General features: G+C 52.0%; 2 protein-coding genes across 2 annotated transcripts in view; both read left to right on the forward strand.

Moving 5' to 3' along the window:
- Positions 1-14,860, forward strand: part of LOC130026606 (polypeptide N-acetylgalactosaminyltransferase 12-like) — a 150,053-nt gene extending 135,193 nt beyond the window's left edge. Inside the window, exons 11-12 of the mRNA XM_056117445.1 lie at positions 14,290-14,370; positions 14,840-14,860. Coding sequence (XP_055973420.1) covers positions 14,290-14,370; positions 14,840-14,860 — 102 coding nt within the window. The remainder of the gene's footprint in view (positions 1-14,289; positions 14,371-14,839) is intronic.
- Positions 14,861-19,055: 4,195 nt separating this feature from the next.
- The window catches only part of LOC130026607 (polypeptide N-acetylgalactosaminyltransferase 12-like), a 52,818-nt gene continuing 44,998 nt past the window's right edge, over positions 19,056-26,875 (forward strand). Inside the window, exons 1-5 of the mRNA XM_056117446.1 lie at positions 19,056-19,110; positions 19,238-19,266; positions 21,788-21,968; positions 25,601-25,771; positions 25,870-25,946. Of these exons, the coding sequence (XP_055973421.1) occupies positions 19,056-19,110; positions 19,238-19,266; positions 21,788-21,968; positions 25,601-25,771; positions 25,870-25,946 (513 nt within the window). The remainder of the gene's footprint in view (positions 19,111-19,237; positions 19,267-21,787; positions 21,969-25,600; positions 25,772-25,869; positions 25,947-26,875) is intronic.

The raw sequence follows: 26,875 nt of genomic DNA on the forward strand, positions 1-26,875 counted from the left end.
TGGCACGCCAGGACCCCTGTCTTAGGTCGTCCGTCGCCCCGCCGTGGTACCCGTCATTGGGGAGAATGCTTTAGCCCCTGTCTTAGGTGTGCGCGGCGGTGACAGAAGTTGCCCGTCATTGGGTATCCTGGGCAAGGGAATACTTCCTTAACCACGAGGAGGCACAGGGGAGGATTGATGACATTTCTGCCAAACCAGGCAGGACCCAGTGTGGCTTGACCAGAATGGAGCATGGCTCAGAAAAGAGGGGCAGAGGTAGGGTAGAGGGGTGATGGGGATCTCTTCGTTCAGTGATCGGAGGGGTTCTGTACAGGTCCGGTCTGCACTCCTCCTCCCGCATTTTCCGGTACCGGCCACGGGATTAAGTCACTGCAACAGATAAAGGAAGAGGCTTCCCAGGCCCATTAGAAATACCTTTCTGAATAGGGCTGCTCTTTGCTAGTTTCTCTCAGTTGCATAAAGTGAATTTGAGTGATTTGCCGATCAACCCTGCCAATCTGGTCTCTGACAAATGAGACAAGTCGACTCAGGATGCAGGGCCCGAATGTAAGCATCAGTAATAGTATGATCAGAGGGCCTGCTATAGTAGATATCAGGGTGGTGAACCAGGGGGATTGATTAAACCATGACTTAAACCACCCTTCCTGAGCCTCTCTCTCCTTCTTACGCCATTCCAGGTCTTCACACAGCTTAGCCATGGAATCTCGACTACCCCCGTGTGGTCGGCGTAAAAGCAGCACTCTTCTCCCAGCACTGCACACAGCCCTCCATTTTTAAGGAAGAGCAAGTCGAGCCCCCTCCTATTTTGCAAGACTACTTCCGACAGGGAGGTCAAGGAGTTTTCAAGATGGCTAATAGATTTTTCTATTCGGTCCAGGTCCTCATCAATAGCTGCTCTTAGAGAAGATAGACCAGAATGTTGGGTTACCAGAGCAGCGATGCCAGTGCCGGCACCTGCCAGGCCTATGCCACACAGAGTGGCGATGGTTAGTGCGGATATGGGTTCCCTGCGGTTCCTACGCAGGACATCAGGGGAATTGGACCAATTGTCAAGGAGTACCTCAGCAGGGTGGTATATAATTTTTGGGACAACAATAACCATAAGACAAAATTCTTGGGAGGCATTAAATACTGAGCCTGCCAAGTGGGGAGTTAATCCTGAACATGAACAGGCCCACCAAGCTCCCATTTTTGGTGAGATCCAGGCGGAGTTACTCCATCCCTGGGACTCCGCATTCTGTGCACACAACTCCTTCTTGTTTTGAGGGACTGTACCTACACATGTCCCTTGACCGCTAATTTGGGTCATGGTTAGTCCCTGGGGGTGGGCCTTCCACTCTCCTGGGGCTCTGTAATTAACATTGTATGAGGCGTTAATACCCATAGCCTCATAAAACGGTGGCGTGGGGCTTCAGTCAGGTTTGGGGCAGTAGCATTCAGAGTCTGATATGTGGCTTCGATAAGACTCCTGAGGGGGTTAATGATTGGGCCAAAACTGGGTTTTGGGATGGATAGGCCGGCTGTAACAGGAGGTGGTGTCGTCTTAGGGCCAGCCATGGTAGTAATGGTGAGCTTAAGAGGGGGTTTTGGAGCCTCAAGTGCCTGGTTAGGGCCTAGAGGAACCTGCTGCACGGGTTCGATTTTTAAGAGGATCTGCAGGATAACCCAATGCCATGGCCTGCTATACCACATAAGTCCCCAATTCAGGCGGTTGACCCATCAGGTCTCCGACCTTCCCTTATCAGTGAAGGAGATTTTGACCAGAAGCATTTGGGGGTGGTAATGTACAGAATATGAGCCATATCTCAGTGGCACAGCATAAGAAATATTAACCAGGTCGTGGTCAACCGACCATTTCCAATAGCCATCGTTAGAATCTACGCAAGACCAGCTGGCACAATAGTAAGATTCAGGGCCACCGCAAGTTCTCCTCCATTGGCCTGTCCGGAACCCGGGGCAGGTGAAAAAGCCATTGCGTCTCATAGAGGCTCTGGCCCCGGACCTTTCAAAACCATCCTGAAAGGGGTAGGCGTCTTCCAGGGAAAAATATAAGTCATGGAAGCACTGATTAAGGGGTGCTGCCAAACCAGGCAGTACCCAGTGTGGCTTGACCAGAATGGAGCATTGCTCAGAAAAGAGGGGCACCTGTGGTACTCCAAACCTCATAGTCCTCTCCACTCCTTATGACCCAGGTCTGCTTGAATGGTTGGTGTCGATTGGCATGAGTTTCGGTAGGGTCCTTCATTAATAATATAGCGAGGGTCCAGGTGACAAGCGTCGTTGTGGTCATTTTGTTCCTGTGGAAAAAAAGAGAAGGAAATTCGTCTCAGGGCTAAGTACCCTGGAGGTGAGTTTCATTATTTTTCCCAGCTGTGGGGGACAAATGATCGGGGGGCTCATGTATTGGCCTGACCAGGCGTTCCGGCACCCAAATGGGTTTTTCTGTATTAGTTGGATATACACAGACTGCGCCTCTGACTCTGGCAAGGATTGCTGCCGGTGGTTGCCAGGTTCCTGAGGACAGATCCTTCCTTTTCACCATTGCTTTAAGGGGAGCCGGAGTAGCAAAGTGACGTTGGGCTGCATTGCGGCCTGAATCATCGAGGAGCAAAAAATTTAAAATGAATAAGGTTGCGGATAGGAGCGCTTGTGGCCCTTGACAGCCTTGGTAGATCTCACCCTCTTTTGTTTTAGAAATGTAAGTTTTGAGATGTCAGTGCGCTCGCTCTATGATAGCCTGTCCTTGGGGGTTATAGGGAATGCCTGTTGTATGTGTAATATCCCAGGTTTCACAAAAGGAATGAAAAGCGCGGCTTGTATAGGCCGGTCCATTGTCAGTTTTAATTTGCCTGGGATTTCCCATATATGAGAAAGCAGCAGTAAGGTGATCTATAACATGTTTCGTTTTTTCCCCGGCATGCAGTGAGGCAAAAATCATGCCCGAGTGTGTGTCTATCGAGACATGGAGATAATGCCGGTTACCCAATGAGTTAGTGTGGGTCACATCCATTTGCCAAATATCATTTGCTCTCAGTCCTCTAGGATTGACTCCCAGGGATGGGGAATGTATATAAGGAGCGCAAGCGGGACAGACAGTGCTTATGGAGAGAGCCTCAGCTTTGGAACAACCCGTATGAAAACGAAGAGACTGGGCATTAAGGTGGAATTTTTTATGTAGCTGCATGGCCTTATCATATTCTAGGGATGTCATTATTAAGCGGGTAGCTTTATCTGCTCGTTCATTGCCTTCTGCAAGGGGTCCCGGGAGGCCAGAGTGTCCTCTAATATGACCCACAAAGAGGGGGTCCTTTCTGGCCCAAATCAACAGTTGCAATGTTTGTAATTGAGATAAAATTTTCAAGCCCTCACCTATGTGGGGTGCTGTTTCTAATCAGGGGAAGATATTAGCAACATACACACTATCAGTGTAAATATTGAGGGGCTCATTATGGAATGTCTGCAAGGCCAATAATACAGCAGTTACTTCTGCAAATTGCGCCGAGGTCTCAGCAAGCTGTATGGCTTGAACATCCTGCCCATCAACCACTACGGCTCGACTGCTCTTAGAGCCATCAGTAAAGAGGGTCCGTGCACCTGGAAGGGGGATGGTCTTTATGATTCGAGGGAAGATAATAGGGCAAATCCTGAAGCTTTGCAGGAGTTTATGTCTGGGATATGCCTGTGTAATTTGACCTTTAAAGGAGCAGACAAAAAGGCACCAGGAATCATCATATTGCATCAGATTATTAATAATGTCTTTGGAATAGGGAACGACCAATATGTCCATATCCTTAGCAAAGAGTGCACACCCTATGGTTCTGGCCTTCCAGAGTAATTGAGAAACTAAGGTGGGATAGGGAATCACCGTTCGGGTGGGGGAAGCTGAGAGGTGGACCCAATATAATGGACCAATCTGCCAGAAAACTCCAGCTGGGGCAAACTCTGAAGCAAGCACTATAAATTGTAGTGGTAGATTGTAATCAATATGGTGTATTTGCATTTCTTCTAAGGCATGCTCTGCTTTTCTAAGAGCCAATTGTGCCTCTGGGGTCAATTGACAAGGTGAGGAGGGTTCAGAATCCCCCTTCAATAGTTCAAAAAGAGGTTTGAGCTCTCCCGTGGGCAGGGAGAAGGATGGTCGGAGCCATTGGAGTTCTCCCAAAAACTGTTGCCACTGGTGTAGAGTCTTTAAATGAGAGGTGGCAAACTGTATTTTTTGAGGCACTATTCCCACCTTGTTTATGGTGTATCCTAAATATCTGTATGGGTGGGAGAGCTGTACCTTGTCCGGGGAGATTACAAGGCCTGCTGATTCCAGGGCGACCCGGACATGATCATAGAGTTGAAGTAAAAGGTCTTTGGTGGGGCAGGCGGCTAAGATGTCATCCATATAATGAATCAAAAGTGCATTGGGGAAACGATCCCAGACTGGCGCTAAAACCGCTGCAACATATATCTGACACATAGTGGGACTATTAGTCATGCCCTGGGGAAGGACTACCCATTGGTAGCGCTGATAGGTCTCCTGAAAATTGGGGGAAGGTAGAGAGAAGGCAAATCTTTGACAATCTTTAGGAGCTAATGGAATATTGAAAAAACAATCTTTAAGATCTATCACTAACAATTGCCAGGACTTTGGTATAGCGGAGGGATGGGGGAGCCCTGGCTGCAGGGCCCCCATTGGATGCATGGTGGCATTGACTGCTCTGAGATCTTGCAATAATCTCCACCCGCCTGTCCTTTTCCTTATAACAAAGATTGGGGTATTCTAGGGAGATGTGGATGGGGTAATGTGCCCCTTTTCTAATTGCTCAGACACTAGGGCATGTGCGGCCTGTAATTTCTCTTTAGGTAGGGGCCACTGCTCCACCCAGACTGGATCATCTGATTTCCAGGTAATTGGGGTGGGAGGCCGCTCTACAGTGGCCCCGATTAAAAAGGGCTAGTTTCTTCCAGTTCCTCAATGGGCATTAAAGTCACGGGATTTTCCTGCCTGGAGGATGGGCAGTCACTAGTGATATGGGCTAAGGTCTTAAAGGAGACTGGCGATGTCTGCGAGTGACTGGGTGATGTAACCAGAACCGCGCCAATAGCTGAGAGTATATCTCGTCCCCAAAGATTGGTGGGGAGGTCTGGGACAATATAAGGCTAGAACTGGCCCTTATGGCCCTCGGCGTCCTCCCGGGTCAATACTTGGGTGCTACGGCTGGGTCGGAATTGGCCAAGTCCTTGCAAAACGGCTGTAGCCATTGTGGCAGGCCAGTTGGCAGGCCAATATTTACTGGATATCACTGAGACATCCGCCCCAGTATCTAATAGCCCAGAGAATTCCTTTGAGTTGATTCTTAGCGCATAGCGTGGTCGGGAAGCCATATGGGCAATCCAAAATATTTGGGCTGGATTATCTGAGCAGTCTCCGTTTGTCTGACCCTGGACCGAGAACGTCGAGGTGGGGCCTTGCCACGTCGGGAGGAGGAGCAGGTGTGCAATCAGCTGTCCCTTTTCTATTGTCACAATGCCACGGGGGGAATCTGCCAAGACATGAATTTGTCCTATGTAGCTCTCTGTGATAGATCCTGGGTATATCTGCAATCCTTGCAGGAGAGCCTTTTCTGACCCTAGAATGAGGCCAGTGGTTCCGGGTGGTAGGGGGCCATAGACCCCCGTCTCCAAACTTTCAATTCCCATAGGTGGTGTTAATACCGCCGGGACAGAGGCATAAAGGTCTAGACCTGAGCTGGGAATTGAGGAGCCCCTGAGAGAGGGAGGGAAGCTATCTGGAGCGGGCTGATACTTTGACCCGTTGTCTGATAGGCCTACTGCCTGAAGGCTTGCAGGGCCCGAGGCAGGCCCCTCCCGCCGTTTCCCTGAGGCAGTGGATTGCCTAAGTTATCCGGTGGGGAGCGACACTCGGCTGCCCAGTGATTGCCTCTCCTGCATCTGGGACATAGCCCAGGTGATCCCCCCTTCTTCCGCAAGGGGTTGTTGGGACATTCCTTTTTGAAATGGCCTGGCTGTCCGCATTGGTAGCAGCCTTGCTTGGGTTTTTGTGGGGAATCCCTGAAAGCCTGGAAACCTGGGAAGTTGCCCAGCTTTGAGCAGGACAAAGGGGGAATGAAAAATCAAGCATTCTTTTACTTGGTCAGTAGGCAACAGTTAAAGAAACTTTGGTACATCTACACAATGGAATACTAAGCAGCTGTTAGAAAGGATGAATTCATGAAATTTACATACAAGAGGTACTACATGGAAAGTACCATGCTAAGTGAAATGAGTCAGAAAGAGAGGGACAGACATAGAAAGACTGCATTCATCTGTAGAATATAAAGTAACAAAATAGGAGACTAACACCCAAGAATAGTCTCGATAAGTACCAGGAGGTTTGCTCCATGGCTTGGAGGTCAGCTACACATGCTGGAGGAAAAGGCAGCTCAGATAGGGAAGGGAGCACCAAGTAAAGGGTGTTGGGAGGGTCCTGCCTGGATGGGAGAAGCATGCTGAAAGTAGACTATAGACCAAACATGAATGCCACTCAATGCCTCTTTTGCAAACCACAGCACCCAAAAGGAGAGAGAGAACAAAAGGGAATGCCCTGCCACAGAGCCAGAGTGGGATGGAGGGAATGGGGGGTGGGAGGGATACTGGGATCCGTGGTGGTGGAGAATGGACACTGGTGGAGGGATGGGTCTCGATCACTGTATAACTGAAATCCAAACATAAAAATTTGTAAGTCTATAACTGTACCTTATGGTGTTTCACTAATAAAAATTTTTTTAAAAAGGCTGGCCTGGGTGGAGAGGTGGGTGGGCGGGTGATGGGAGGGAAACTGGAAACTTTGGAGGTGGGAAATGTACACTGGTGGAGGGATGGGTGAACAATGATGACTGAAGCCTAATCATGAACAGGTTTGTAATGGTCTATCTCACATCGATTCAATGAAAATAGAATTTAATAGGAGAATGGCTTATATTTGGATTTATAGAATTAGATGTGTAGTACATTTTCTGAGGTGAAATCCAGAGCTCAGCTGAGGCACTGGGATCTTTATAGAATTGTGGAAATGTGATGTTGGACTTGAGTTTGGAGACAGTGCATGATGAGTAGATCAGTGGTTCAAATCTGTCCTGCTTTGAGCACCATTCTACATGTCATTACTTAATCTCTTTTGTAAAAATGATTATTTCATTGACTTTAAGGGGACACTCTGTATGGGCATTTATAAATGGCAAACAAATTTCATTTGCATTAGATATGGAAGTGGGAAAATGCTGCAGGGGACCTGCAGAGGCCTCTCGGGGTACAGAGATGGGGGTGAGGGACAGGCCCAAGGGACCTTCCTGACTGGCAGTTTATGATTGACAGGTACAGGCAGTTACTGGCCTTTAAAAGTTAGGGGGAGTGGTCAACTCTTTCAGCCCACATGCTCTTTTGAACACGTCCTCCCTTCACATCTTACTGAGTAAGTTTTTTTCAAGAAAACTATCTTGCAGGATTGGAGGGGTGATCCAGAGAGAAGGGCATTTGCCTTGTGGACCAGCCAATTCAGATGTGAACCCGGGCACCCCATATGATCCCTGAAACCCCACCAGGAGTCGTCCCTGAGTACAGAGCCAGGAGTGAGGCCTGAGCAACACTGGGTATGTCCCTCCAAAAATGTCCAAGTATAGCAAAAAGAGAGCGGGGGAGAGTTAGAGGGGTGGTTCTGATTGCAGTGGGACTCACTGGAGCATTTGGGAATTTCACACGCACCATTGTAAACTGGTATTCCTTTCGGGATGCAGTGTAGAAAAATCAACGGAAAGTTAAAATTTTTATTTTGAAAAAGATAAAAGAGGCCCGGAGATAGTAGAGCAGGAAGGGCACTTGGGTTATCTGACTTCAATCTCTGGCGTCCCATAGAGTCCCTTGAGCATGGCTGGGACTAATCCCTCCTGTGGTTCCAAAACCAAAGAAGCAAAAAAACAAGGAACTATAATATATCAAAAGCTAGAACAGGTGGTGAGGTGTCTGCTTGCATACTTCTATCATGGGCTGATTCCTGGCACCTCGTATGGATCCTTGAGCACCATTAGGGGTGATCTCTGAGCACAGGACAGGAGACAGGGTCCCCAGTCAAGGGAGGTCTCATCTCTTAGGCCCCTGGAGCAAGACCATGGGGGCCTGTGCAGGGGACAGATTGCCCAGGCGCTGCCAGCCTTGGACCTGGGAGTCGATGCTTGAACTCCACATCCCTGGACCAAGAGCAGGATGCCCTGGCTGCCTGTCCTCACTCCCAGCCTTGCGCCCACAGGTGGGACTGCAGGACAAACAGGTGAGTGTCCGCGGCAGCAATAGGACTAGGATCTCGGCCTCCCGCAGTAGGATGTGGCCTCTGACCAGTGTCGTCTTTGAGAATGAGCAGGAGGAGGAGCAGGTGCTACTGCAGAGCCAGCTCCGGATCGGCTGCAAGGGGAGTGAATCAGGACAAGGTGGATATGGAGAAATGACAGAAGGTGCCAGGGGAGACCCACTGTGAGGGTAGGAGCCTGCCAGGGGTGGTGGGAGGAAGGACAAGCCAGGATGCCACCCACTATAATATATCAAAATCTAGAAGAGGCTAGAGGGGTTTTGGGGGTGTGGATTGGCCCTCACTGCACAGAGAGGGTCCTAGTAGCGGGGAGGCTGCTGGGTCGAGGTAGGGGTAGGCCCCATCTCTTAGGCCTTTGGAGAAAGACCCCCAGGGAATGTACAGGGGACAGGTTACCCCATGTGCTTTTTTCCTTGGGCCTGTGTGTGTGTGTCTGGGCTCTGAATGTTGTGGTGGGATCTGGACAGCCTTCGGCCCTGTCTCATGACAGAGATGTGCATGCAAGACCAGAAGGTGCAGTGCCTGCAGCCTGGAATTCTTCTGCTGGTATCAAAAGCAGCACACAGCTGCAACCCCACACCTGGATGTCCCACTCACCTGGACTCCAAGGTCGAGAAGGTCCTGAGGCACAAGCCGCTCATGGACCACCTGCAGCAGGTGCTAACCAAGCAGCAGGCCCTGCTGGAGGCCACCTTCAGGGAGCTGAGGGAAACCCAGGTGAGGGGGTGGGCAGGGGCTCAGGGACAGGAAGGCGCATCAGGCCCTAGACCTGCCTACTCACCTGGTGCCTTCATCTTTAGGGGATTCTCAGTCCTGAAATCAGGAGCAACGGAGCCCCAGGCCTTGCTGGAATTCCAAGGGTACCCTGAAGAGGGTGAGTGGTGCGGTGGGTCTCCAGGAGGGAGAAGTGCCTGATGGGGATCTGGAGGTGGGGCTATATGGGAGGTGGAGCCAGGCGGGACCCCTGAGATGCCTCCACCTTCCTTGCTCGGCTGAGACCCTGGAGTGCGCCATAGTCAATCCAGTGTCGAAGAACACGGAGTTGGAGGTGAACATAGTGGAGGTTTGTGAGACCATGACCTCTATGGAACTCGAGATGATGGTCATGAAGGACAGGCTGGTGCCGTGTAAGAAGACTAAGGATATGGATGACTAAGGCCTGAGACTAAGGTCTGGTGTCCAGCCTCCAGCTCTCCCTGCCAGAAGACCCACGGTTCTACAGTTGGACACCGTGACAAGTTGCTAATGCAGATGTTTCTGTTTCCTCACCTCCTTTATGTTAAACATTTACAGCAATGGTGAAATTTGCTTCTCATCAATGTGGCCTGTCATCTTGCATACGCTCAGCAAGAGAATCACAGATTCCTTTAATCTGTCACTTCAAATTGAGTTCAATGGCTCCTGTAAAGTCAGGCATTGGTCAGATCTGTTGGCTTTTCCTGGGCACATGTCATCTCCTCCTACCCCAGACCCCAATCCTGGGTCAGTTTCATTTTGCTCACCAACCCCAACGGGTCCTTGACCATTGTTTTGGTCAAAGTCTGTCCCATGCTGTGCTCTGTACCACATTACATGTGGGCCCTTAGGCCTTCCCTTGTCCAACTCAGGGTTGCCTGGCACCTGTCCCAGGTCCATCCAAAGCCCTCCACATGATGCACGTTTGGGGTTGTTAGGAATCAAGGGGGCTGGAGCCATAGCACAGCGGTAGGGCGTTTGCCTTGCACGCAGCCAACATGGCCGACCTGATTTCGATTCCTCCGCCCCTCTCGGAGAGGCCGGCCAGCTCCCGAGAGTATCTCGCCCACATAGCAAAGCCTGGCAAGCTACCCGTGATGTATTCAACATGCCAAATACAGTAACAATAAGTCTCACGATGGAGACGTTACTGGGCCCGCTCGAGCAAATCGATGAACAACGGGAGGACTGTGACTGTGAGGAATCAAGGACAATCATTGGGAAACTGAAGCTTAAGTTAGTAAGATGAATGTCCAGGATGAGATCAGGACCGAACCATGACACCAGCATCGAGCAGTGTCTGTGTAGGGGTCTCAACAAACAAGACATTGCCATGAGCCAAAAGCATACCAAGGCCATAAAGGAGAGAAAAACTAGCATTTCACTGGCAGTCTGGTCTGGACCCTCATGTCCACACAGCTTCACACCCCAAAATTCCCAATGTCCTCACTGAGCCACATGTCAAAAGCCAAAGTAAACATATGGGCCTTACCTGGAACTTGGGAGTCAATATCCTAGACCTATCAATACCCTCGACTCTACATACGGAGATCAATTCCAGAGTCTGTCTGGCAGGGACCCCACACTGTAGGTGTGACAGAGAACTAGTCCCAGGCTAGGAAACAGCAGAGACCCAGTGAGGCCCGTGTGGGATCTTCATACTCCTGCCCTGTGTTGATAGGCAGCTCCTGGGACACGGCCAAAGCAAAGCTGACTGTTCAGCGGGATACCAAGCACGTCTGCCAACACTCCCCAGAGCCCCTGTTCCTTCTTCACATAAGTGTGGTGAGTCTTAACATAAGTCGCATGACACCCGCGACTGTAAGAGCCGTGAGGGTGCAGGAACCTCAGTCCATTCCTGAGGCAGGGGAGGGGGTGCGTGAAGGGCTTCTTTCTTCCAGTCCTGACTCAACACTAGCCCACTTTTGGAAATTTTGTGCCTGAGCCTCCACAGTCACAGGAGACTGCCCATGGACAGTCATAGATGTCATCCTGCACTTCCTGAAAGACACGGTGGGAGGGGGTGCGGACTCTTCTCAGGGCAGAAAGGTGGCAGCGTGCATGATCTGTCCAGCTGCAAAAGTTTGATGGGGTTTTATATAACAGTCCACGATATTGCGCCATCCAGGCATTTGGTAGCCGCTCATGCCCACTGAAACTCATTGCTGTCACCGCTGAATGGGGAAGCTTGGGGTGAATTGTTTTCAGCCTGACCAGCAGGACAGCAGCAGCTGGAGGTCAGAGGCACAATGACCATTCACAGGCCTCAGAGAGAGATCTTTGTCCCCAGTCTGTGCCAGGAGCCCAAGCGTCTCTGTCAGGATTCCTGGAGCCTGGGGCCCTGTCTCAGGAACAAAGAGGTTCAACTCCTTCCTCTTCCCCGGAGTCCAATTTTGTTTTTTGTTTTTTTTTTTTTTGGTTGTTGTTGTGGAATTAATTTTTTTTAATTTTTATTAGTGAAACACCATGAGGTACAGTTGTAGACTTACACATTTTTGTGCTTGGGTTTCAGTTATACAACGATCGAGTACCCATCCCTCCACCAGTGCCCATTCTCCACCACCACTGATCCCAGTATCCCTCCCACCCCCCATCTCCCCCATCCCACCCTGCCTCTGTGGCAGGGCATTCCCTCTTGGTCTCTCTCTCCTTTTGGGTGCTGTGGTTTGCAAAAGAGGCATTGAGTGGCAATCATGTTCTGTCTATAGTCTACTTTCAGCATGCATCTCCCATCCTGGGAGGATCCTCCCAACACCCTTTATTTGGTGCTCCCTTCTCTATCTGAGCTGCCTTTTCCCCTAACGTGTGTGGCTGGTACCTAAACCTCCTGGTACCTATCTCAGCTATTCTTGGGTGTTAGTCTCCTATTCTGTTACTTTATGTTCCCCAGATGAGTGCAATCTTTCTATGTCTGTCCCTTTCTTTCTGTGGAGTCCATTTTTGAGGCTGAATTCAGTGCTGTTTGGTTGTTGTGGGAAGAGGGGGATTTTTGGGGGGTACACTGGTGAGTCCTTATTTCTAAATGTGCTTTCTTCCAAGAGTAGGAGTAGAGACGTGCATCAGGCCCTTGGGTTTCTGCTGCCAGGACTGCATCCTCAATGCACTGCAGGACAGGACACTATAGGGCTGCCCAGGGAATCTTTCTGAGTCCATAGCCAGGACCTCCCTGAACAAGGGAGCTGAATTCTTGCACCTGGAAAGAAAACGGTCCACAGTGACCAATCTTCCCTGCCTGTCTCTAGATCTGCCCATTTCAAGGCAAACAGGGCTTGGTTCCTTCCTGGTGCAGTTTACAAACAGAAAAACACATCTTTGGGGTCCAGGCAGGTAAAGCGTTGGGCAGGAGGAGGGTAGCAGACCCAGTGAGTGGAAGGCCTGGAGAGCACATGGGGCCAGCGGTCATGGCCACACTGACCACTGCAAGAACGAGAAGGTTCTCGGTTTAGCCTCAGCTCCCAGCCCTTAGCTCTGCCCTGCCACCTGTGCCTTGCTCAAGGGGCTGCCTGTTCACTCTTCCTCCTGTGCACGCCTCACACACCTGATGCTCACACTCCCAATGCACCCTGACACCTCAACTAGTCTCCTGAGCCCTCCAAGGGAGATAGATCCCTGAGTTCAGAGGCAGGAGCAACCACTGAGCACTGCTGAGTGTGCCCCAGAAATTTAAAAAAAATTAACAGCAACAAAATAAATCATTCATTTGGAGACAACAACAACAACAACAAAATCATTCATTCTGAAGAAGAGCAACATGGAGGAAAAAAAAGAAAGACAGTAGGGTGCCCTGAGGCCATGCTGCCAACATAGCCCCCATCTGGGGGGGCGGTCCTTTGGAAAAAGGGTTGGTAGAGAATGTGAAGGGGAACCCTGGAAGCCTCTTCTGAGCGGGAAGGAACCCTGGGGCATGCTCTCCCCGAGACACTCCTCCTCGATACCTCCACACTGGTCACCTCTCTTCCTCTGAAGGGAGGGCTTGGTCGAGTTAGTGAATGTCAGAGCCCACTTTTTGCTTGCCAGCTGGGGTTGAGGCTCAGGAATTCTCTGAACTGAACGTCCTCCCCAGCCCTCCCAAACCCCTTCGGTGGGGTTTTTTATCCCAAGCCTGAAGGGTCCGGTGGAGAAACGTGGAGAAAAAGCAAAACTGGCAGATCTGCGACTGCGGGGGGGGGGGGGGGGGGGGGGGTAGGGCTGAATTCCAAGGGTAAAGCCGTTCCACCCCTCTAAGGCTGGATTTTCCAGCCTGCCGGGGAAATGGGCTGGTGAGGCCGGTGGAAGGTCCCATGTGAGCCTGTGAGCCCTATTTGGACAATGGGAGGTGGGGGGGAGGGGTTGGGGAGGGAGGCACGGAGGCTGCCCAGTGAGGGGCTGGGGGTGCTTGCTGGCCCCTCTGCGGAACAGCGCATACAATGCAGACATTGATGTGTTCCAGTGAGCTGGGCACATCCAGAGAGCCCTGGCCTCGAGAGCATGGGGCAGTGCATGAAAACTCGGAAGAAATGCAGCAGGAGCTGCAGCTGGGTGGGGGGGGGCACCTTCCTGGGTGGGGGAGGTGCTGCTGGGGGCGGGGCCAGAGAAGAAGCAAGACAGGCCCCGCCCAGGGGCAGGGGGCCATGAGGCCAGGGTCTCTGTGACACGGAGGGCCCGGAGGTCATGGGTAAGGTGTAGGGAAGAGCGTCAGATGGGCTGGGGAAGGGCCCTGGGATGAGACCTGGGTCTGGCTCACCTGAACCCCTCCGAGTTTTAAATTTTTCCTTCACTGACTTCAGGGTCGGCTTTTCCCCTCCTTCACCATCGCCTCCAGCTGCAGTCTTCGTGGTCTCACACACCTCCAGCATTTCCCTCTCCACCCCAGTGTGTTTTCCCTCTTGATGGGTTGTCAGGCGGCCGCTGGGTCTCAGCCAACCGCGGAGGGTGCAGTGACCAGGGGTGGGGCCCGCCTGGCCCCGCCTCCCAGGCAGCCCCACCCCCTGACTCCCAAACCTGGTTTCTCCCTCCTAGGAACCCCAACCCTCACGGTTTTCCAGGGCTCCTGTGTGAATTCAGCAGGGCCTGAGACAGGAAGTCCCGGACCTAGGGCCCCTGTAGGTGAAGGTACTAGGGGAGGAGGCAGGGAGGCTGCGGGACTCCCTGTTCCGGTGCCCCTCTTACCCCTGGGTCTCCCCGCCCTCTCCACTGACTGCCTCTACCTGGGCCTGCTCCGTTGACAGGTGCTGCAGCAGCTGGACCAGGAGCAGCTTCTCCTGCAGAACCGCCTGGTGCAGCTGCTCAGCCTTGGAACCCAGGTGGCGGTGGGCATGCACATCCTGTTGGATTGCAGTTGTCTACTGCATTGTATCGTCCTGGGGGCAGGACATTGGCAGTGAGGACAGGCGCGAGGACCGTCCAGATCCCAGCCAGGAGATGCAGGGCTCAGTTACTTACTCCCGGGTCCAATGCCTAGACAGCACCTGCCTAGACATGGGATCTCTCCCTGCCTCCATCCCTTATCCTACCCCACAGCCTCCCACCTCCAGGACCCCTCTCTGTGCAGTGTGGGCCAGTCCGCACCCCCACAACCCTTCAGTGGCTGGCATCCTGGCCTGTCCTACCTCCCAAGAACTCAACGCGGGCTCTTGACCTTACCAGCCCATTTCACAGACCAGGAAAGTCACAGCCCAGAAGGCTGCAATGTCATGCCCCAAGAAGAGCCTTGTGTGGAGGGGAGCTGATGGCCAGCAGACCCCTGTACCCTCTCACAAAACTCTTGGCGTTCGGCAGCTGTTCGTGGGCTCGCAGTGAAGATGCGGGAAATATTGCCCACTGTTGCTGAGACACAGATCGAGCCTCGCCCGACTCAGGCCACGCTTCAGTCCTCATCCTGCAGGAGGCGCTGCCCCCAGCTCCTGTCGCCCCAGCTCAGTCCCCTCAGTCCCCACTCGCATCTGCAGTTCTTCCCTACCCGTTGTTCCTGGAACCTCTTGGCCCCCAAATGGACTTGGGGGCTTGTCATAAGCAGGACCTCAGGTGGCTGAGTTGTGGGTGCCCCAGGGTCGGTGCACCTGAGAGGGAGCAGACAGTCAAGGACCCCAGACCCTCAGCCCCACCCAAACTTCATGGTCCACAGCCCCGACTCTTGGTTCCTCCTGCTCTTCTCGGGGTCAGCTCATTCCTCACCGCCCTCTGCTGCTCCGGGCCCCTTACAAAGTGGATTCTTTCCTGGTTTGGACCCATTGGAGCTCTCCTGGCAGTGCTGGAAGGGATACTAGGGACAACTAGAAACAAGCGTTCTATGTCCTGCCCCTAGAGCTCTCTGCATTTCTGTGCTCATAACATTCTGGGGAGTGGACAGCCGACCCCGATCTCTCCAGCTGCCCCACATAGGGGGACCCTGAGGTGCAGAGGGTGGGTGAGGTTCTCTCAGCTGCTGCTCCCGGCCTGTCTCTTCATATTTCCCCATGCCTCATTCACAGGGCGCTTCCCTGGATACTCTAAGCCACCCCTTTCTGCCTTGCCCCTCCCCATATCTATCAGACTTGAATCCATGATCCCATGACCCCAACCCCCAAACTCACTAACCCAAACAAGTATGAGGCTCTCCCGTGCAGCATTCTGTTTCTTTGTTTTGTTTTGTTTTTTTCTTTTTGGGTCACACCCGGTTGAGGCACAGGGATTACTCCTGGCTCATGCACTCAGAAATTATTCCTGGCAGTGCTCAGGGGACCATATGGGATGCTGGGAATCGAACCCGGGTCGGCCACATGCAAGGCATATGTCCTACCCGCTGTGCTATCGCTCCAGCCCCACATTCTGATTTTTTAAAAATATATGGGTCTGGAGTGATAGCACAGGAGGGAGGGTGTTTGCCTTGCACGCAGCCAACCCGGGTTCGATCCCCAGCATCCCATATGGTACCCCGAGCACCACCAGGAGTAATTCCTGAGGGCATGAGCCAAGAATTAGCCCTGTGCACTGCCGGGTGTGACCCAAAAAGCAAAATATATATATATTATGTTTTAAAATATATATATGTATGTTTGTAAAATTCTTCTCTTTCAGCTTGTTGGTCTGTCCCAAACATGGAGCAGGGCATGGTGTGAATGGTAGGACAGCTGGGGCGGGTTCTGAGACCCGAGGGTCCTGCTTTGAATCCCCAGCTGCACAGACGGAGTTCCGAGCAGGGTCAGGCCTCACTCCTGAGCACAGAGCCAGGAAAAGCACCTGAGTACTGCTGCCTATGGCCCAGCGCCGTACCCAGCTACCAATAATAGAACACCACGGGAGTGGACACGTGGAGGCAGTCATGGCCAGGGCACCACCTGCACTTCCTGCACCCACCGCTGTCTCTGCTGGCACAGCACATTTGTGGGGGGCACGTGCCCCACAGGTCAAAATTCACCTCCTGGCAGGCGTGACTTGCTCTTCATTTCCATATATCAGTTTGAGGTCCACCTGCTTCTTTTTCGTTGTTCTCACAACTTTAAGTTTTTCCATTTCCATATTTAAAGCAAGTGATATTAGTTTGTGATTTATGATACCCCTACAAAGTTCCTCTTTAACCTAAAGGCAATATCATCTAAAAACAGAAATTAGGTAATGACATGTTGAATGATCCTCAAAGCAGGACACATTTGAACCACTGCTCTGCTCACCGTGGACTGTCTCTAAACTCAAATCTGGCTCCCAATGTCCCTGCTCCTGTAATGATCCCAAAGCCTCAGCTAAGCTCCGGATTTTACCGCAGATAATGTACTACACATGTCCTTTGAAAACTTCAAATATAAGCCATTCATTTTTTAAAAATGTATTTTCATAAAATCACTGTGGCTAGACCTTTACAAAGCTGTTCATAATTAGATTTCATTCATCCTTTTTTCCAACACCCATCCCTCCACCAGTGCACATTTCGCAGCACCAGTGTCCTCAGTTTCCCTCCCTTCAACACCCTCCCCCACCCAGCAAACCCAGGCCCTCGTCTATGGTAAGACACTTTTCTTCTCTCTATCTGTCTCCCTTTTTGCAGTTTACAATACAGATACTGAAAGGGTATCAGGAATATCCCTTTATCTACTTTTAACACTCAAGGATTTCAACTTCGGACAGAAATAGAATTGTTATTTCAGGCAGTTTTGCTGACAGAAGAACTGGGAATGGTCTCTGCTATGGACAACCAGGGATCTGCAGATATGGAGTGACTGACCACAGCCTGGGCCCTGGTCTGAGTGTCCAGGCAGGTCCTGAAGATCGGGAGGTCTTCCAACCCTAAATAGGGATGGGATTAACTCCTGCCTGCCAGGACACTCCTACAGAAGAAGAAGGCCCGAGGCCACTTGGGTTCACTAAACTGGCCTGGTTTCACATCTTCACAATGGCCAGGCCTGGGTAACCATGACATGACAGGTAAAATATCCATAGTGTTATAAGTGTGTCACCACAACCTTTGAAAAACAGGGTGGAGGTCTGGTGGGATTTGGGGGATTGGAAACTGTCCTGAGATGCCAATACTTCTCCTGAGCTGCCGCCAGTCAGGGCTGGCACCTGCCCAGCACTCCCCTCCCCATGCCCCTCCAGCCTCCCAGAGACTCCCTGATCCAGAGTAGGTGAGAGACAGGCAAAGCCTAAGGTGGCAAAATGGGCTGCTTCCTACCTGGCAAAGCTGCCGGGCGTTCTGCCGGGACCAGGCGGCTGGGTATGAAAAAAGATCCGCCCAACCGCAGGTGAAAGAGGCTCACATGGCAGTGGCAGGCAGAGCGCTGAGGTACCAGCCAGCTTCTCATGGCATAGAAATGGGGATAGGAGACAGACCGAAGGAACTACTGGCAAGTTGTGACTGACAAGTATAGGCAGTTAGAGGCCATTACAAGTTAGGGTTTGCGGTCAGTTCTTTCAGCCCACGTTCTCTTTCGAACATGTCCTCCCTTCACATCTTACCAAGTAACTTTCTTTCAGGAAAAACTATCTTGCAGGATTGGACAGGTAGCCCAGAGGGTAGGGCATTTGCCTTGTACACAGACGACCCGGATGTGACCCGGAGTCCCAGGCAACTCAAATGTTCCCCTTAACCCCACCAGGAGTCATACAAATACAGAGCCAGGAGTGAGGCCCGAGCACCACTGGGTGTGTCCCTTCAAAATAGTCCAAGAATAACAAAAAGAGGAGGGGAAGTGGGAGGTGGGGTTGGTGCTAATTGACACGTGACTTCTTGGTACTCGCCAGAATGTTTGTGAATTTTATACGCACCATTGTAAACCGTGTATTCCTTTTGGGATGCAGTACAGAAAAACAACAGTCAGTTAAAAATTTAATTTTGAAAAAGATAAGAGCGGCCCAGAGATAGTACAGTGGGAAGGGCATTTGCGCTATCTGGGTTCGATATCTGGCATCCCATAGAATGCCCCTTGAGCATGGCCAGGGCTGATCCCTGAGTCAGAAACAGGAGTGAACCCTGAGCACCGCTGGATGTGGCCCCCAAACCAAATAGACAAGCAAGCAAGGAAATGTAATACATCAAAATCTAGCATACAGGTGGTAAGGTGTCTGCTTTGTGTTATTCTAATCTGGGGTGATTCGTGGTACCTCATATGAACCCTTGAGCACCACCAGGGGTGATCCCTGAGCACAGAGCTTCAAAACTAACATAGAAGCTGGGAAATGGTATAGTGCTAAGAGTGCACGCCTAGCATGGCTAGTGGTTCAGTTATTTGGGTTTTGTGTTTGATTTTGATTTTTGCTTTGATTTGCTTTGGTTTGGAGGCCACAGCCAGTTGTGCTCACGGCTTACTCCTAGCTCTGCACCCATGGCTCTGCAGACATGGAGGGCTCAGGGGACACCAGGGCATGCCAGGGGTCCAACCCAGGTCACCACGTTGCGTGATATGGCAGGGTGAATTGGACCCTTTCGGCTGTTGAGACCACCCAGTGTTTCCCGCCCCTCACACTCTGCTCCTAGTCTGTCTCTCAGAGAAGCAGATAGAGAGTTCTGCTGGCATGTTAGATCATGGCCAATTACTATAAAGTCAAGGCAGTGGACATGACCATTTTCAACATCCCTGGTCTGAGGTAGACAATTCCCATTCGCTTCTCAGCCTATGGGGCTTCTGGCTGGCGTCCCTTCAGCAGGCCTGAGAGAGAGATGGAACTGATGGCTTAGCCTGGCTTAACCTCCTCTCCTTCTGGCAGGGAGCAGGACCCAGGTGGAGAGGCCCCTGGTGAGTGTGAGAGCAGGGAGGGGGCCAGAAAACTCCCCTTTTTCAGGCCCCAGCCATGCCAATACCTCTGGCAGGTTAGAATCATCAGGCACTTTGTCTAAAAATAACTTGATAGAGGAAAATTCATCAATAGTGAGTTCTGGGTGTTCATCCGCCCCTTTTTAAGGAGACCAAGTCTAATGGGTTGAAATCTTTGAAATTTGAGAATCAGAGGGAGGAGTCATTTAAGCTCAAGAGCACTTAAGTGTTAGTCATTTAGAGTGTAGATGTAAGGCTCTGAGGTGTGAGAAACTTCTCAGTTTTTATTTTAGTTTCCTCTTCCTTAAAGGCTCATACAGAACTCATGGCATTCACTAATGCCCACTGTTTCAGAACCTTGTATATATTGTCCTTTGCCCTCTTAATCAAGGGTGTTAGCTTTGTATTCATTTTGTTTCATTTTCCCACTTACCATGTTAATGTGGGGGCTTCCCTGATCATTAGCTCTTAACACCATTCAGGTCCCTATTCAGGTGCCACTTTGTCACCATCCCATGGTGACACAGTACCTGGGAGGGATGGACTATTCGAACATGGTCTAAGGCTGATAGTTCATAGACACGGACGCGGACTATTGACGGGAAAGCAATGGATCAGGCGAATGACTGGTGGTTCATCGACAAGTTTATTCAGGACAATCAGTGAATAAAGGCAAAAGCAGGAATGTGATAAAGGTAGATGGAATGGAAAAAGGTTTGGCAGTAACAAATAGATTCAGGTGGACACAGACTCTGCATCTCCAATCTCCCCCAAACAGAAACAAAGCTTAATCTCCTTCAAGGTTTCTAAAGGCAGCCATGAAGGTTTCAGTCACTCCTGATAGAGCTCAGGGGACCATGTGGTTTTGGGGATCCAGGTGGAGTTAGACACTTGCAAGGCCTGTACTACCTCTCTGGCCCCATTTATTTTATTATTATTTTTTAGTTCTATTAACACTAGTACTGGAACTCAGTCTGGGTTTATTTGTTTGAGCGGCCCTCCTCCCATGGTGCTGGGGTGATCACGCAGTGCAGAAGATTGAATATAATCTCCAACCCATGCCTCCCTCCCCCACAGTGTGTGACCCAGTTTAGAGTGGAACAATCTTTGTGAACACCCACAATCAGAAGATGTGGTCCACACCTCTGCCTGGTGTGGACTCTTTAAGATGAACAGAAAATGTAGTTTATAGGAATCACTTAATCACTTAACTTCCCGTTAGTCGTCGATTTGCTCGAGCGGGCGCCAGTAACGTCTCCATTTGTCCCTGTCGCGTGCTAGTGTAGCCCAATGGCATCTCTTCGCTCCGGGAACATGGAGGGCCTCAAACCGATCGTTCATGACCTTGACAAAGAAGTCTGACCATCTGGTAGGTGGGCGGCCACGCGGTCTCTTGACATCCCTGGAATCCAATCAGTAACAGCTCTAGTCCAACGGTCGTCTTTAAATCTCATTACGTGACCAGCCCATCTGATTTTCGACACCTTGGCAAATGAGACAGCGTCCCTGATCCTTGATCGTCGACGGATGTCAGAACTCCGGATTCGTTCTCTCATTTGAGTGAAACGTGATATTCCAAGCATAGCTCTTTCTATTTTTCTTTGGGAGACCTGAATGGCGTTCTCATCTTGTTTGCATAGGGCCCAGGTCTCTGAGGCATATGTTAATGCAGGAAGAACAGTGGAATCAAAGAGATGTGCCCGGAGCCGGAGGTTCTTCGTCCTCTTAGCTATTTCTTCGACGTTCTTGAAGGCGTTCCAAGCCGCTCTCTTCCTCCTGCGCAGCTCGGGTGCCAGGTCATTTGTCATGTTGACCTCTCGACCTAGGTACACATAGCTGTTGCATTCGGAGATGGTCGTTCCATTGAGAGCGAATGGGGCGTCAGGAACAAGGCTGTTTCTCATAAACATTGTCTTCGTAAGATTCAGCTGTAGTCCTACCTTTCCACACTCACAGTCAAAGTCGGCCAGCATTTGTGCCGCTTGGCTGATGTTTGGTGTTATTAAAACAATGTCATCAGCAAAGCGGAGGTGGTGTAGTTGCCGAACATCTATCTTCACTCCCATTCCTTCCCATTCCAGTCGTCGCATGATGTTCTCGAGGGTGGCACTGAAGAGTTTTGGTGAAATGGTATCACCCTGCCGCACCCCTCTCTTGACATCTATAGGAACAGAGAAGACGATAAGAGCAAAGTGCTTGGATGGGGCTCCCTGGCCATCGCAAGGCCCTGCCAATGGGCCACCATGGACAGAGTGTTGTCCAGAAGCTGCAGAATGAACTCTAGACCCCACTTCTAGGTCCAAGATTCCTGGTTCTCCAGGATGGGGACACCCAGGGGCTTCCGCTTAGGCCCCGGGAGCAAGACCCTGGGTGCTTGTGCAGAGGACAGATTGCCCAGGTGCTGCCAGCCTTGGACCTGGGAGTCAGTGCTGACCTCCACATCCCTGGGCCCAGAGCAGGACGCCCCGGCTGCCTGTCCTCACTTTCACCATTGTGCCCACAGGTGAGATTGCAGGACAAACAGGTGAGTGTTAGCGGGAGCAACGGGACAACTATCCCCTATTTCCTGCAATGGCAGGTGGCCTCTGACCAGTATCAGTCTCTGAGAATGAGCGACTTGACCAGCAGGTGCTACTGCAAAATCAGCTCCTGGATCAACTGCAGCGAGAATGAATCAGGACAAGGTGAATAAGGAGAAATGATAGGAGGAGCTGTGAAAGACCCACTGTGAGGCCAAGAGCCCACCTTGGGTGAGGGGAGGAAGGACAGGGCAGGGCGCCACCCACTGCGGGGTGGGAGGGGGTGTGAACTGGCCCTTACTGTACAGAGAGGGTCCTCGTAGAGGGGAGCCTGCCAGGTAGGATTAAGGGCTCAAGGCAGAGGGAGGCCCTATCTCTTAGGCCCTGGGAGAAAGACCCCATGGGGGTCTGTGGGGGGGGGGGTTGTCGGATTCCTGCATCTTCTGGCTGGGATCTTGTCGGCCCTCCTGCCTGTCCTCACAGCCAAGGTCCTACCCACAGATGCAGGTGCAGGACGAGACGGTGCAATGCCCGCTGCCTTATTGCTTAGCTTCTGCTGCTACCTAGAACATCACAAACTGCAATCCAAGAGCACCTGGATGCCAGCAATCACCTGTGTTCCAAGGTGGAGCAGCTGCACAAGCTGGTGCTTTAGCAGAAGCAGTTCTTGAACGAGCTGCAGCAGGTGCTAACAAGGCAGCAGGCCCTGCTGGAGGCAGCCTTCAGGAGGCCGAGGGAGATCCAAGTGAGATAGGGGTCACAGGCTCCCAGACAAAAAGGGGGCAGCTGGCTCCCACCCTGCCGGCTCACCTAGTACCTTCACCTTCAAGGGTTCCTCAGTCAGACATAACAGGAGAAAAGCAGCTCCAGGCCCTCTGGAATCATAAGGATACCCCGAGAAAAGTGAGTGACAGGTTCCTTAGGTGGGAGACCACCCCCCGCCATGGAGGTCAGGAAGCGGGGCTGCAGTCAGGCCTGTTGACCTCCCTTGGCTGTCTGAGACTTTGGACACATGCTTCCAAAATACGTCCTGTGCCAGAAGCATGGAGGAGGAGCCCTTTGGCCTTCGAACATAGTGGAGGTTTGTGAGACCCTGAAGTCTGTTTAGCTGGAGGCTACGTATGAGGAGACCGGCTGGAGGAGTGTGAGAAGACTTTGGAGCTGGAGGCTGCGGTCCATATCTAGGCTTGCCGGACAGTAGAGTGTGTGAGGATCCCAAGAGACTCTATTTCTGTCTGAGGAACAGGAGGCCACAGACCCCTGACCCGAGACCCAGAGTGACCCGACTACCAGCAAAATCAAACAAATCCAGCTCGTAATCACAAGTTCAGCTGACAACCTTATTCACCATTAATCCCCTTATTTTGCTGCACACATGAACTCTACCCTCTCCGAATCCAACTAATTCAGCCCCATCCGTCCTTCCCGACCTGCTCCTTCCCACCCTTTTCCCTCCTCCCTTCTCCTTCCACCCCCCCCCCCCACTGCACTCAGTACTAGACACCAGGGTGTGGGCGGTGCAGACCCCCTAAAGACACAAGGTATTATTAGGTGGGCAGAAATGACCCCCACCTAAAGACACAAGAGATCAGGGAGGTAGAAACTCCCCCATCACTAGACCCCATGGATTAGGGGGACAGAATTATCCCACACCACTAGACTTGAGTTGTGGGGGACAGAAATGTCCCCCACCACTAGAACCCAGGGATCAGTGGAACAGAGGTGTCCCCCACTACTGGATCCCAAGGATTAGGGGGACAAATATCTTCCACTACTAGAAACCTGGAATGTGTGGAGAGGGGATGCAGAAATGAAAACTGGGCCAACTCAAATCCCAGTCCTAATGATTTCTAATGATTCAGTCCTAATAACTTTTTTGGGGGGGTAGGGGGGAACTCCCTGTGGCCTGACTCTACCTTCCTCCATGTAACAGCCTCCTCTCCTACCCTCTAGTTCACAGACCCAACAGGGCAACATGGCAGCGACCCCCAGGCTGCTGAAAAGCTGCGTGCAAAAGAAGAATTGAGAAACATGAGGTGTGGGAGAGGGAGAGATGGGGATACCAGAAGCACTCCTGTGGGAAGTGAGGGATGCGAGAGACCCAATTCTCTGAGCTCAACAATAGTCGAGACAGGCGCAGGCTGAGACAGACAATTCTAAGAAGCAGGTGGATGTTCAAACTGATAGGTGGAAGGAAAGAGTGAGGTATTCCTTCCAGGAGGTTCCTTGGGGGAACCTGTCCCCCCCACCCCCGAATGTGCCCCACCTCCAGATTCAGGGATTGTGCAGGGGGCATGGTGCCATGGCCATGCCCACCCAACGTTTCCAATCCCATGGTGTTCTTTTATTGGGGGGCAGGGCGTTGAGCCAGAGCTCCTGTGCTCAGGAGCTTTTCCTGGCTCTGTACTCAGGAGTGAGGCCCGGCAAGTGCTCAGGGCTTCCCTTGTGGTGCTGGGAAATCAAAGCAGGGTCCCTGAATGCCTAAACCACTCTCCAGCTGTCCTACCATTTCAACAGGCCAGTCTCAGAGAAACAAGCTGGAGACAGGAATTGAAACAACATAAAACCTATTTTTAAAAATATGGAAGCCCACATTGCAGAGCTTCATGTATGATTGGATGAGTGAGTGTGGGGGCTGGAGTCACGGGATCAGAGCTTTCAAGTCTGTGACGTAGAGGGCGGGCAAGGCAGAGGGGTGGCTTAGAGTGTCCAGGGAGAGGCCCTGTGAACGGGGCATTGTGAATGGGGAGACAGGCTGGGAGCAGGAGCTGGGCGAGTCTCCCTGACCCTCTGCACCTCGGTGTCCCCCTGCGTGGGGCAGCAGGTGGGGATCCACTCCTCCAGAATGTCATGAGCATGAACGTGAAGAGAAAAGTAGGGCCCGGGTCTGGAACCCTCCTTTCTGCCCTGTCCTGGTGCCCCCTTCCAGCAGTGCCAGGCGGGCACAAATGGTTCCAAACAAGAAAAGAATTGATTTTGTGATGAACCCAAAGCAGCAGAAGGCTGTGAGAGATGAGCAGCCCCCCAAGGTGAGCAGGAGGAACCCCAAGTCCGAGGATGGGGGCCCAGGAAGTTGGTGGTGGGGTGAAGGCTCTGGGGGCCTTGACTGTCTACCCTCTCTCAGGTGCATTAGCCCCGTGGTGCCCCCAACTCTTCCGTCTGGGCTACGGAATATGAAAGAACAGCTACAATGGAGGTCAGGAAGTTTCCACCAGATCCAGGCAAGATGCAGGTTCGTCTGAGGTACGAGGACGCTGCCCTGAGTCTACAGGAGCAGGGGCAGCATCCCCGGAGGGGGCTGTGGTGTGGGGTGAGCAGGGCTAGGTTCAGAGCTGCATCTTAGACGGAATGGAACATGAGTCGGGAACCGTTCCCACGCCCTTTGCCCACCCCATGAGCCCTCCAGCAGCTGGCTGAGCTCTGGGGCAGATTGTTGAGACTGGGGCACGGCCCTTCTGGAAAGCCTGCTACCCTCCGCCCGAAGCCTTTCTTGGCGTGAGAGGCTTCTGATGTTTGGGTCTGGACTTTCCTGTCCAGAAGTTCCCCTGGGAGGACAAGAGACCTACTTGGATTATGGGGGAGAGGGGAAGGACAGGGCAGGAGGCCTCCCAGTGATGTTGACTGGCCCATCCTGCTCCAAATGGTTCTGAGGATGTGGGTGGCAGCAGGGAAAGAGACAAGGGCTAGTTGCCCGGGGAGGCCCCATGTCTTAGGCCCCGGGAGCAAGAACATCAGGGCTGGTTGCACCAGGTGCTGCCTGCCTGGGCCTGGGAGTCTGAGCCTGCCTCTCCTGGCAGGGATTGGGCGACAGGCACTCCCAGGGTTGTCACAGGTGCAGGCGCAGTGCACCTGCAGCGACAGCTCCTTCCTGCAGCACTGGGCCACCGCCCAACAGCACCTGGGCTCTGGGAAGGAGCAGCTGCCTCACAAGAAAGATGAAGAAAAGGAAGATTTAGAGACAACAAGGCGTGGGCTGATGGGGACGCGGGTGAGAAGGGCCGTGGGCTCTGGGCAGGAAGGCGGCAGCCGGCTCCTCCTGCTCCTCACCTACTCTCTTCACCTTCAGGGGTTGCTCAGTCAGCCCTGCAGGAGAACTGGAAGCGGCAGTTCTCCACCCCTGAAATGGCAGAGACCCTGAAAAGGGTGAGTAGCAGGGTCCCAGGAGGGAGAAGCCACCTACGGGGGTCAGGAGGCAGGGCTACGGGGGAGGTGGAGCCAGGTGGGCCCTGCCCCATGCCACTTCACCTCCCCTTGGTTGGCTAAGACCACAGGGCTGCTCCACAGCCCAACAGAACCAGGATGTCAATCATGGGAAATAGACCATGAAGACTGAGGAAGATCAATCAGATTGTGCTGCCCATGAGATAAGGAGGCTGGTGCAATGGTGAAGGAAGAGAAAGGGAGCACCGAGTCAAAGGAACAAAAAGTAAAAACCCTGAGTCTGGCATGCAAACAGATCACCCAAGAGGCCATGGTAAGCATGACACCTGCTCGGAGACCCCTGTGACTGCCCCTCCTAACGCTTGGTCTCCCTCCTCAGCGTTCTCTCAACCCCCAACATCCTGCTCGGGAACCAACGGACAGCCACACCTTCCTTGGAACCCCAAGTGTCCTGTGACAGTCAGAAGGGACTTCCTAAAGACACCCTCATGCACACCCCATCCTCCCTGTTACCCAGAGATGGAAATCACACCTAGATCAAAGGGCAATGTGAGCCAATACAAAGAAAACCTGTGTAGGCAGAAGATCAATCAGACTGTGATGCCCATGAGATAAGGAGCCCACAGAAACCCGGCCCAGGGCCCCAAGTGACCTGCCAGGAAATCATGTTGTCCACTAGCATCAGCAATGGTTAACCTGGGATTCTTTTTTTTTTTAAATTTTTTTTTATTAGTGAAACACCATGAGGTACAGTTGTAGATTTACAATTTTTTGTGCTTGGGTTAGATTATACAATGATCAGATACCCATCCCTCCACCAGTGCCAATTTTCCACCAACATGGATAATATCCCCCCCACCCCCATCCCCCATGCCCCCCTGCCTCTGTGGAAGGGCAATCCCCTGTGTTCT

The sequence above is a fragment of the Sorex fumeus genome, unplaced genomic scaffold (genome assembly GCF_029834395.1).
Source record: "Sorex fumeus unplaced genomic scaffold, SorFum_2.1 ptg000034l, whole genome shotgun sequence".
Lineage (NCBI taxonomy): Eukaryota > Metazoa > Chordata > Mammalia > Eulipotyphla > Soricidae > Sorex > Sorex fumeus.